Source organism: Larus michahellis, chromosome 9, assembly GCF_964199755.1.
Source record: "Larus michahellis chromosome 9, bLarMic1.1, whole genome shotgun sequence".
NCBI lineage: Eukaryota > Metazoa > Chordata > Aves > Charadriiformes > Laridae > Larus > Larus michahellis.
In genome coordinates, this window is record NC_133904.1 from 47956486 (window position 1) to 47969053 (window position 12568).

The following is a 12568-nucleotide window of genomic DNA, read 5'->3' on the forward strand; positions in this document are numbered from 1 at the left end:
AGCTGCGGGCAGCTATGGGGAATTTCCTTTTCACCTACTTTTGCCTGGATGATGGACATTTCCCAAAGTGCTGTTACCACTATTATTTCCAGATTGGGCATGTGAGTCAGTGAAAGAGGAAGCCAAAACCGAAGACAAATTGCATTAACCTTTTTCTACCTGTTTCTTCCCCCCAGTTTTATGAATCACCACCATTTCTTCATGCATTTTATCTGTAATCTTGATAAATTTAATTCTTTAGACAAAAAGGATTATGCCATCAACCTTTTCCCCATTTCCCTGTAAGGAAATCTTTTCTGTCAGCTATGCAAAAGGGGCTGATGAAATCCTGGAAGCCACTTGCAAGGATGTCTTATGGCCGGACATACTGTCCACAAGGAATAAACATTACATTAGTAATGCTTTATCCCAGAATTTGCCCTATTAAAAGTGAATTTCCTTTTCCATAGTGAAAATAAAGAATAAAGGCAGTAAAACAAGTGAGCTGATTATTTTCTTTGCTGACGAGCTGTTTGGAAAGGCGGAAAATGTAAAACTCGTGCTGTTGACAGAGTTGCAGCATACGCCCAGGTCACACACCTCCATACCTGCCCCTCCAGGTTTTACCAAGGGACCAACATAAAACATCCTCTCTGTAACAAACGTCTTGGAAGATCCTTGCCTGTGCGTGGCCAGGGGAGATAATCCCTGTCCTTTCCCAGCAAAGGCATGACCACTTCACCCTGCGTCCCGCCTGAGGATGTCAGTCCCGTCCGAGAGGCAGCTGCATCGGATTTGAGGACACGTTGGAAAGTCCATCCCTCGCTCGGAGAGTTTGCTAATCTTTCTGCTGCTCGAAGCCCAAAACAGCAGGGGTAGGGCTGGATTCTCCACTTCCTGCTTCTCCAGCATGCTTCTCCACTACCTTTCCATCGGAAAGGACACAAAGCAGGTCAGCTCAGCAGCTTTTTGGAAGCCCTCCTGTTGGTTCGCTCCCTGTGAAGGTCCCACGGTATTGGCTGTGGCTTGGTGCCCGTAGGAGCTGCTACGTGTCACTTCTGTCCTCGAGACTCCTCCCTTCATCACACAACTATTCCTCATATTTGCAAATACCTGCCTGGCTGCTTCTTCTCCCTTTTCTAGTCAGAGGAGACAGCCATTTGGCTGGTTTGTAATTTTAAAATGTGTTTCTTGAACTCCGTGAGGCTAGGAAGAGAAGGTAATGATGAGGAATTGTGGAGAACTTCAGTGAGGAATCACAAAAGATAGGCTGGAGGAACCTGTATTCTCTGAGGATAATGAAGATGGGAAATTATGTAAAGTCAGATGCCCAGACAAGAGACCCTCCAGCTGTTTAACGAGGGGAGAAACGGGAAATCTTGGCTGAAGATCAAACAGTAATTGTTCTGGTTTCTCCAGCAACTTAAGAGAAAAAAAACCCAAAAAATCTAAGGTAAAAAATGGGAAGAACACAGGCTGCACATACCATAGACATAAATCAGGACGGCCCAGAGAATCGCAGCAGCTGCCACGACTTCAGAACCAGATGAATGGTTAACCGCCAAAGAATAAGAGTTAGGACTTGTTTTATAGGACTGAGCCGCAGAGTTATTTACAAAGAAAGCTGACTTCTTACAGTTTCCTCAAAATCTCCAAGGTTAAAAAACCTCCCGAAAATGCAAGTTATTCAGAGTATGTCATTTATCTGGATTTCCTCAACAAAGTTCTTCTCGGCCTGCTAAAAAGGAAGAGAAATAGTAATAGGATTGTTTCAGTATCAACAAGAGAGAGAGGCCATAGGAGTGATGTAGAAGTGATGGGCGATTTTCATGGTGCCCCTCGGCAGAGTTTTGGTGTGTACAAAATTCCACCACAAAGAGGTGGAGAGGAGATACTGGTGAGATGGTGAGGGAAACGTGCTGGAAACCCTCTGGTGTCAAAAGTAAAGGGGAGTACTTTGGCCCGAAGAAAACTGAAATTTTCTTACCTCTTGCTGAATTCTCATTACATTCAATTGTATTTATTTCAGTTGTCGAGGAAAAAAAATCGCAAGTCCTCAAATGTAAACAGCGCTGCCAATCAATGTACGGAACTGGCCAAAGCCTTCAAACAAAGGTGTAGTGCAAAATAAACAGGTTATGGAAAAATACTGGAAACCATCTCATGCCACTGCAGAGCTCAATCGGGAATGCTCTGTTCGTTCTGCTTGCGTCAAGGGAGACACCGGTGGGTTCAAAGAAGAGCAATCAAAGCCATCAGTCATCGGGAGCAATTACTAATGCAGGTAAAGATTAACGGAGGGGAACTGATTAAAGATTTCACTGCAATCACCTTTCCCATGGCTGGTCCCACGGCTCTGCAGGTGCCTGCCAGCCCCCAAGGTGGGGAAGGGGCACCCAATCTCACCCCTCCCGCCTCCCCTGTGGTTTTATTATTGTTTTCACAGAGTCAGTGCTATGGGGGAAGGACTCTGACGAAACGGGCTGTGCCCTGGAGAAACAGAGGGTTTGCCTTATGTTTTCTGTGGGTTGTTAAGAGGTTTCAAGCTGGTGAGAAAGAGAAAGTTGTTCGCAGAATTTATGCACTTGCAGCTGACGGTCCTGTTCTATCATCTCAGCGCGCAAGAAAAATAAGCAAATATAATCAAAACAGTAGCTGTAAAAAATAAAACTGCTATGGAGAGCCTCTGGCAAAAGCTAACTCATTCTTATTAAAATAAAAAAAAAAATTATGTACTTAAATTAAAGCACAAATTATATTAATCGCCAACCAGTCGAATCCCTTTCTTCAGGGACTTTCTCTGGCTTTGGCAGATGTCCTCTCACCAGCACTCCAGTGCAAACCCAGCACTGCCGTTGTCCTCGGAGCAGGCAGGAGAGCACAGGGCTGCCGTCCTTCCACGCTCCTCAGGTTGCGGCTGTGACGACAGTGCTTTGCAGTACCTGGATTTTCAGCTGCTTTATCTTTCTTCAGCTTTAGAGAAAGGTGAAGAAAGCTTTCTGGCACCCCATCACTTAGAGAAGCGGTGAGGGGAACGGCGTGCGGCTGGCAGTGCTGGTGTTGGAGTGGCAGCAAACTCTCCCCGTTGATCAGAAACCAACGCAGTGTCACTGTCGTTAATTCCCTGCTTTAGTGGACTGACTCTGGTGTGAGATCGGCGGCTACGATAAGGTTGGGAGCTGCGGTACGTGTTGGTGTGGCTGGGAACATACCGGTTTGCTATTCTCCATGATGTCTGCAGGACGCTTCTCCGCTCTCCCACCACACCGAGACCCTGTGAAGAGATTCCCCTGCCCTGAAACGTGGATGAACTTGGCTTAACCAACGTCATCCCTGGAGAACAATAGCGCAAACATAATCAGCATCAAACCTGGGTATCCCAGGCAACACCAACACAAACACTCATTGGGGATAGCCCCGTCCGGCTAGATATAGTTCTGCTTTTCATGCCAGAGGACACCTTTTCTTTGCTTAGAATAAAATCGTTTTTTTACTCATGGATAATTTGTGTTAGCTCATGCGACACTCAGACGAGCTCAGGATTACACCCTGTAATCTGCTCCATCTCGAAGCATGTATTTGAGGAAGTGTCTGGGGCTCCTCTTCCACACAGGGCATCAATTTTTCCAGACAGCTGAAAGTTAATGGCTACCATGATTCAAGCGAGTAATTCTTGTGAAACCAGCTCTGGGGATGTTGCCTAGCAAAACAAATTCTGTCAGCATAGCCCCGTGGTCTGACGTGGTACTGAATACGCGACGCTATATATAAAAACCAGGAAGCGATCCAAGGGAAACGGCACATTTTAGCTCTGCTGCAGACCATACACAGAATACAGTGATGCAGAAAACTATTCCTGGCTGTTTTTTCCAGCAAATGTAAGTATTTTTGCTTTTAAACTAAGTAAAAGCTAATACCACTTCATTGCAGTCAGGGTATTCGGTGGTAATCTGGGGGTTCAAATTTTTTCTCCTCTTCTGTGTATTCTTTGACACACAATTCCAGGAGGAGCTTTGAAAGGAAGTATTTCTTTAAGAGTAGGAGATATTTTTGTGTACCTCTCAGACTACAACGGCATACCAATGACAAATGAGAAGTTATTATTAACTGGGATTTGTGAAGTGTCTCAGGAGGGCAATTTTTTGTGGGGACAAAAAAATAGTACCACTGAAAATGCAAAGTGCTAGTTCAGGAAGCCTGCTGTGAGCTTGAACTGAGGTTTCATCGGAATAAGAACTAAACAAAAGCTGTCTAAGTGTCACTGTCCATGTGACACTGTCCATCTTCCTGTGGGTGACCTGTAACGAATGCCGCAAGAGGCTGCTTTGAGAACTGTAAATAAATAGATGAATTGGCTCAGGTTGCCTTGTTCGCCCATTCTCGCAGGATGGGAGCAGCTGTCTGGAAACAGCCCCCTGTTCCTGTTACACCTGGCCCCATCGCAGGCATTACCCCGTCCATCCCTACCCTGGTGCAGGCAGAGGGAAGGGTCTGCCGACGGAGAGCACCTATTCTCCATTCCCCCAGGTCCTTCACGGGCTGGCAGGACTTCCCAGCCGGAGGGAAGCTGCCGGGTTGGCTGTGGAGGAGGATGCTGGCAGCGGAAGCTCAGGAGAGCCATGCTGGCAGCCACCTTCTCCAAAGGAGGAGCCTGTGGCTTCAGACCCTGCCTTGTGTGTTCTTTATACACCTGTTTTTTACCCAATGACTCCTTGATCTTACATATATAAAGGCTTTGTCTGACTAGTGGTGTGCCCTGGACCGATCTCTGGCACCGAGCTCAGCTAGAGCAATGAGGACCGTACCCATAAACGGTCCTTGCAGCGTGGGCAGCGATGCCATGCTGCCTGCGGGCAGCAATCCCTGCCTCCTGCTAAAACCCAGCCCATGCCTGCACAGCGTTCGGGAGCGTGTCCGTTGGCAAACACCAAAACTGTGCTGGGGGCCACTGGAGGTCTCTTGAGACTCTGACGAACTGAGCTCCAGCTCCCAGGAACATCTCCCAGCTCTGCTTGATCTACCAGAGCAGATGTATCCAAATAGCATTTGGAGCAAGTGTTGGGAACTGGGATGCCTTTTTCCCTAGCAAACATCCGCAACCACCTGCGTTGTGATCCACAAGCATTTTCTGATCCCAGCCCCTGGCCCAGGGTGTCATCTGTTTTCCTACACTGTGCCCAGATTCCTTAGGTGGTACGAAAAGTGTCCCCGCCTCTGAAGAACCTGTAGCCTGCTGGTTGGGACACCCATGAGAGATCAACATCTAAATCCCCTGCGGCAAAGGAGGAAATCAAACCTCGTTCTGCTACATTCTGGATGAGTTTTAACCACTAAATCATAGTGTAAAAGGGGCGGAGGGAGGCAGGACGAAGCCAAGGTGATGATTCTGTCTCCTGGGGCAGCCATGGCTTGAAAGGAAGGACACCATTGACACATCACTAACAGAAAGCGGGAAGGCATCTTCCATCCAGAAACTCCAGTTCCTTTCCAACATACATTGAGGTGTTAGGTAAAGTGATGGCAGCATTACGTAAAATGACAAAGTTTTCCGGAAAGGAAGACGTGAAAAAGACGTGAGCTCCTTAACGTCTGGACTGGCTGCTTCCGGGCACCTCCTCTGGCTGTATCGGCTGCTCAGCATCCTTTTCTAACATTCGTCATTAGAAGAGCCTATGGGCTCATCACCAAGTCCTGGGGTGTAAGATAGGACCCAGTGCCCTGAAGCTCAGAGTTAAAATCCTTCACAAGGACATGATCAAGTTCTGCTGTAAATCCAGATGTTGGTCTTACTCCTTTCAAACTCCTTAAGTGAAAAAATATCTGAATGAGATGGGCTCAATGGAGAAATCTGGTGGTGTCCACATGGCAAACTTCTGCTTGATTCAGTTTGTTTTTCAATGAAATTTTATTTCCACGTTCTCCAGAGGAGGTGTAAAATCCCAAAGTTAGTGAACTGTACATTTTTCTCACTCATTGAGCTGCTCAAACCAGCTTAGATTTCTTTACTACCCCTCGTCTGGGAATGACAGCCCTGAATTGAGCTGAAGTCCTGTGGCCAGGTGTGTTGATCTTCAGCACAAAGCAGCCCGGAACGCGTTACATGTACTTTCCAGCATACAACAATTCACAATAGTAATCAGTTGTCATAAAATGAGCAAAGATCTTTATCAAGGCATATAATTTGTCTCCTTAAAAATATACTTAATGAAAATATACACAGAAATAGGCTGCAATCCAAAAAAAAGATAAAACATTCTTAACGTACCTTTCCAAAGAAGATGTAGCTTGCTTGAGTAACAAGATGAATCAATATTCAACCGTACATATCACAGCTTGGTTCTCCTCCACTTCTAGCTAGTGAGTTGTACGAGCTTTCACACTGGATTCCTTAATTTCATTGATGCCCTGTATCAAAACAAATGGTCAAACCAATGCTCAGAGATTAACCCTCCTCTTTACCACCTCCTGCATTCTCAGCAGTGAAGCAAAGCCACTTCAGGGTAAGTTAGTATAGACTAAAATGGCTGCACCAGAACTAATGGCAAACCCCCTTGACTTAATGGAAAGAGCACAGACCCTTGATTTCTGAAAGATTTTGCTTTCGCCAGAAAACACAGAATCATTTTTCTAGTTAACCACTGTGGAAAACTAGGGTAAGATGAACTGTATCACAGTTCAGCTAAAGTACAGGACTAAGTTTTTCCTATCTCTTCCCTAAAGGATTCCACTAACAAGTTGGCTCAGATACTCAAAAAAAAACTAAACAAAAAAAGAGAAAAGTTGCATGTGAATCAAGGATGAGCCAACCTGGTACAAATCAAGCCTCAACAAGCAATGGGAATCCCACTCTTTAAAAAGTCGGCTTGGTACCTTTCATGGGAATCACTCAGAATTATCCTTTTCCCATCATCTCATCAAAAGAAAAAACAGGCAAGGACTAAAGCAACCACCCAGACCTGCTGGGTAACTGTACTGGAAAAGCTTTGAAGTACAAGTTCCAAGGTGCTCACGTCAAGACTACTGAGAATTTGCATAAGGAGATAAATGCTCAAATATGGAAGAAATGGCGTTGTTACATGGAGCTAAATCTCTGGTCCCCTCATCACTGATCTGATTTTAGATCCAATATTCAAAATAAAGGGAAATAACTGTCGAAGTTTTAGTAGGAGTTGAGTCTGGATAAACATGTGTTTGAAAGCATTATGGCAGACAGCTTAGGCACAACTAAATGGTGAACTCGAGATACAGCACAAATGGCTTTGTAGACATCTCATACAAAATTGTTAGTATAAGTACAACAATGATATTGTGTTAAAGACTGAGATGCGTACTTTCTCAGCAAAGAATATATTGCTGTGTACCAGGATGTCTGCAGGATGAAGGTCATGAATTAATGTTCTGGTGTGACATGAACCATAACTTAAATATTATCTGAGTATATCATTCTTGACAAGACAGGCACTATGTCATTTGTAAATAGGGCTTATTATTATTTGGTAATCCAAATGCTCTTAGATGTGTAGGAAACAGGGCTGAAAGGCACTTGATGTCCATCAACCTACAAGACGGTATCTGTTCCTACCTGTGCTCGTAACAGACACCCTTCCACTGTGCTCCTGAAGACTTACAGTAACAGAGAGTCTGTGATTTTCCGAGGCAAACTATTCCATTTTTTGATCACCCTTCCTGTTAAAAGCTTTCCTTACTTGTGATCTAAATTGCCCTGATGTGAATGAAACACATGGGCATCTCTTCTATTCTGGATAGCACACCCCTGATTCCTTTCCCTCTGTACCATGTTTTCTCTCTCTGATCATTGTCATCAGTGTCCTTGAAACATCTTCAGCAATTGATCCCTTTCTTGAACTGTTGGCTTCAAAACTGGTCTCATACTTCAGTCAAGACCTAACTTCTGCCGAGAGAAACCAAAGACTCATCCCATGTAGTTACAGACGTTTCTCCTGTTTCTGCATTGCAGGATGGCATCTGCCTTTCCTGACACAACTGTGGCAGAATCCAGCTGTGGGTGTTGCCATCCACAGGCTGTATTGATACCCACTTGTGTCGGCATCGCTGCCTACGGCAGGCATCCCTCTCCCCTGGCGTGCTCCTTCCTCCTGCCCATGTGTTCACTCTTTCTCTCGCTCACTGCTGCACAGGAACCAGCTCTTGTATAGATCTCAAATTGTACCTGCAGATTTGTGATAGCTGACTTAATAAGCAAACTTAATAAGCATGAACTCTATTGCTTATTGTAGTCAATGAAAATGCACAAAATGTCATATCTCTGCAGAACTCCATCTGATACATCATTCCCCTAATTTCTGATAATTAGCCTTTTCTTAGTTTCCCATCCAGCTATGCATGACTTATTCATAGTTTCGTCTAATCCACATTTCCTTAGCTTGTTCCTTTATAAGAATGCCTCATGAAACAATATTGAAAGTCTTAATAAAATTCAAGATATACAACACTTGCTGATTTTCTCTTCAACCATGAGATCTATTATCCTGCTACAGAAGGAAACTGGGGTCAATAAATTTGCTTTATCTGTGAGAAATCCACATTCTTCTTCCTTATCTCTCTCTACCATTTAGATAAAAATTTGCTTGATTATTTTAGTAGTTTTCTGGGAACAGAAGATTACTATTTCATGGCTCTTCTTGCCCTACTCCCCCCTTTTAAAGACAGGCCCCATCTTTGCTATTTCAAGTTTTCTGAAACTTCTACCATTTGCCTTTTAAGACTTCTTAGTGATAACCATGAATAAAGCCGAAATTGCTTCAGACAGTTTCTCAGTGCTGTTGGATAAACTTCTTGAAGCTCAGGAATTTGAAAACACAGAATTTATCTAAGCAACATCCACCTCATTCTTCCTTTAGTCTAGTTAGGAACCTTTGTTGGAGGTCTTCCGTTGCTAGCTCTAGCTGTGGCACGTGCCCAGCTGTGTGTCCTTCAGGCAACGATGAAGCAGAAAAAGAACTCGTCTTCTGATTTTGGCACCAACAGTTGGTTGGTGGTGCAAAATCTGCAGGGAGCAGACTCATTCCTTGGTCTTCCTTTGTCTGACAATGGAGTTACGGAGTATTTCCTCCTTACCCATACACCACTTCTTCACCGCGCCTCATTTTCTGTCTTGGTCTTTCTGCTATCATTCTTCTATGTTATTCTTTTATATTAATCTTCATCATATAATCCTCTTTCCATTTTTTATATACTTTTTTGCTTTTGAGACCATCGGAAACTAATGATTTAACCAATTTAGTCTTCCTGGTCTTTGTAACCTTATCACACACAGGGACAGTTCACACTTACGCCCTTTTGATGCAATATTACATAAATTATGCTAATACCTAAAAATATCTGGGCACTTTACAAACTTCATTCCTGCTTAAGATAGGAGTGTGTAAATACAGGGTCAGATCCTGAGCTGTTAGTCATCTCCAGCCAATTCTCTATGTCACGCAAAGCTGTAGTTGAAGGTGATGGGTACTTTGCATGAATAGGAAATGAGTAAAGCCTTGGGATGCAGCCCTGATTTATTAGATTGCTTCAGCGTGTTGATACAAAATGACCATGAAGAGTTGCTAAGCAAACTTAATCTCACTCATGCAAATTACTTCACTAGAAGCCTCCCACTAAGATGTGAAGGACACCCAGGGTGAAGCGCATCATCTGGGTACCTCTTTCCACCGCGTTTAAGGCAAAGGGACCGTTCACAACTTTCTATAAGAGACAAGGGTCAGAAAAAGAAGAACTGCCGCTGGCAGCCTACAGGAACTGGCTGTTTTCATAAATTTCATTGTTTTGAATGTTGCCTAAATCCAGCAGTTTGTCATTCTCGATGACTGGTTCTGTCGGGCAGCATTAGCTAATGGTTGGAGGGATGCAGTTTTTCCTCTTCCTGGCACACCCTAGAGAATTGAGGGTTGTTTCAGGCCTGTCAAGAGAGAAACTCAACCCCAAAGCACACCATCGCTGCAGAAGATTGTGGGCAATCAGTGGTGGGTAGATATAAAAGGGCTCCAGGCACCCAGAAGCACCAGGAGCAACGGATGTGGCCCTCCTACAAACACCTTCATCTCAAGGCTCATTTGTGTACATTCCCACAGGTCTATGAACTTTCCCTCAAATTCCAGGTCAGATCTCACAACTGATTCATAAACATCCAACTGGATGCATTAAGAGATTCAACTAATAAACAAACTGGAACCATAACAGCATAGCTGTCTCAGTGGGAAATGAGAGTTGTATCTAATTATAGCTCTGCTAAGCCCAAGGAGTAAAACGCTAGCAGTTGTCAACAGGCACCCCATCACTGGAACAGCAAGGTGGTCTTAGGCTTTGTTAACGTACGTAAGAAAAAGAAACTTAAACAATACGTGTTAGCAATAATGCTTAAAATGGCTCCTGGCTTTTAGTTTACACCCAAAGAACTGTATATATAAAATCAGAACATTAGAGGAATTCTTTAAATGGTGCCGTAGCTGGTGCCGGGCACCAGCTGGACCAGCTTCCAGCCACGTGGTAGCCGGCATGGTCCCCGGAATCTCCACTCCTGCGCTCAGAGCTGGGAGCTCACAGGCATGGGGAGCTCCAGCGTGCGTGGGGATGCTGTCACCAGCCACACATCAAACAGAGACCACGTCCCTTCTCAGCAAAACTTTAAAATCCCATGGGCTTCTGCAGCCAGCTGTGAAGGTGTAGCAGCGGGGACTGCTGAGCCCGCCTTTTCCCTGCTAGCCCAGCGTCTCGAACTTATTGCCATTTCCCACGCTGTGCCCAGGCATTCAATTTTATTCAGAAGCTATAGCCACCATATCAACACATATGAAGAGTTGAGATAAGGACAGGAAACGGAAATCAAATGAGTATTTTTACGGTAACTCTCAACTATTGATTCAACTGGGACATTTCTTGGATAGCGTTCCCTCTAGTTTATTACTTTGTTTTCCAGAATGAGTAATAAATAACTCATTTACTCTTCTACACAGCACAACCGGAAATCTTTTTCTTGCTGCAACACTAGAGAATGGATTCTTCATTCTTGAATTTACCCACAAAGGCAAACAGAAAAAAAACTTCCATAATGAAAGTAGCCCTCAGTTTTTCCAGTATTAGTTTGGAGCCGTTCCAGTTCCCTGCAATGACTCCTGCGTTAACTATAATAAAATGTTGTTGCCTGGGTTTACGTGCAATTTACTTCGCAATTGATGCAGCCTGATTTCACACCCTGAATGGCTCTGAAGCTGGGTAACCAACCAATGCCACGATGATGCTGGAGTGTGGAGAACACCAGCACATGTCCATACAAATGCAGGTACATAATAATTTGTCTGGAATCTATCCCACTGATCTTACATTTAATCACCCTTTTTCATATGTATTCCAGGTATTCTTCCCTACCTGGCATTTCTATGGAGAGAGACCACATGAAAGATCTCAGAAGATACCTGGTGCTTAAATATATCCAATACCTTGTCCTGTCTTCTTCAAATGCCATCAGCACTTTTCTGGGCCTGCTGGGCAGTTTGTACACGATAATCATCCTGCAGTCTGCAAAGGTTTCCTCCAAGTCCACTGTGGTTCTCATTTCTAGCCTGGCAAAGGCAGACATCCTGGTTTCTGTCAGCATTGTTTCTGAGATGGTTGTATGGACCTTTGATGTTGGTACCTCATCTACAGCGTTCACATCAGCTCCGCTGCAGAACCTCCTCACTGCAAACACACACATCAGCTGCCTGCTGCTGAGCTGCGTTGCCTTCGAGGCTTACTTGATAACCTTCTTCCCCACAGAGTCCCGACATTTACGGACAGTGAAAAACGCCAGACTGACATCCAGGATCATCTGGACGCTGGTGGTGGCAGAGTGTGCCCTGTTCCAGACGGATGACCTCCTGAAGGCCAGCAGCACTTCTGCTCCTACCCGCAGCCCTTGCATTTGGTTGTTTCACTTCTCCAGCACGGCTGCAGCCCTTCTCAGGTCCCTCAGTTACTTCCTGGGGATTCTTTTAAGGATCGTCAACGTATACATCTACTACAAAATATTTTTTAGCATGTCTAACAGATCTACACTAAAAACAAAGTAGCGCATGTGCCCAGGGGAAGCAGCACTGGGACACCAAACAGAAGACACTTCAGTGCAATTTCAAGCTATTGGTTTGAAAACTGTTCAACAACCAGGACCAAGGCTCGTGTTCTGGCACACCACTGAGTTTAAACTTTTCTGTTTTCCGATGCCATTTAGCCCTGGTTATTGTGAGGAGCTTGGGGTTGAGGAGCCCCTTGGCACTGAAACACAACAAAGTTGGGCTGCGGGTGCTGGTGTTGCCAGCCTTAGAGCACCGCGGGCTTGCTGTGATTGTTCTCGATCTAGAATTTATTCACTGTACTGGTGAAACAAATGACATTTCATGTATGGTCGTAAAAACTAAAGCAACCCAAATATTTTATATATAAAAAGGGTGCTTAGAGGCTTACTCAGGGATCTGTTGAGCCAAGAGCTGTCTAGTTCTATGCCACAGACATGATTTATGTCCTAAAATATCTCTAACCTGGGTGGACCCACCAGGCTCAGCAGGGATGATGG

At 44.6% G+C, this 12568-nt stretch overlaps 1 protein-coding gene across 1 annotated transcript; it reads left to right on the plus strand.

The window, feature by feature from the left end:
• The first annotated feature begins 3775 nt into the window (after nt 1–3775).
• Nucleotides 3776–12355, plus strand: LOC141748887 (uncharacterized). Its single transcript, XM_074601578.1, has 2 exons — nt 3776–3857; nt 11372–12355. The coding sequence occupies exons 1-2, from the start codon at nt 3820–3822 to the stop codon at nt 12066–12068; spliced, it is 735 nt and encodes a 244-aa protein (XP_074457679.1). The 5' UTR covers nt 3776–3819; the 3' UTR covers nt 12069–12355.
• Nucleotides 12356–12568: the final 213 nt, after the last annotated feature.

Coding starts and splice junctions, on each gene's coding strand:
- LOC141748887 (XM_074601578.1), top strand. CDS start 3,820: ATGCAGAAAACTATTCCTGGCTGTTTTTTCCAGCAAAT. Junction 3,858..11,371: donor GGCTGTTTTTTCCAGCAAAT/GTAAGTATTTTT, acceptor TATGTATTCCAG/GTATTCTTCCCTACCTGGCA.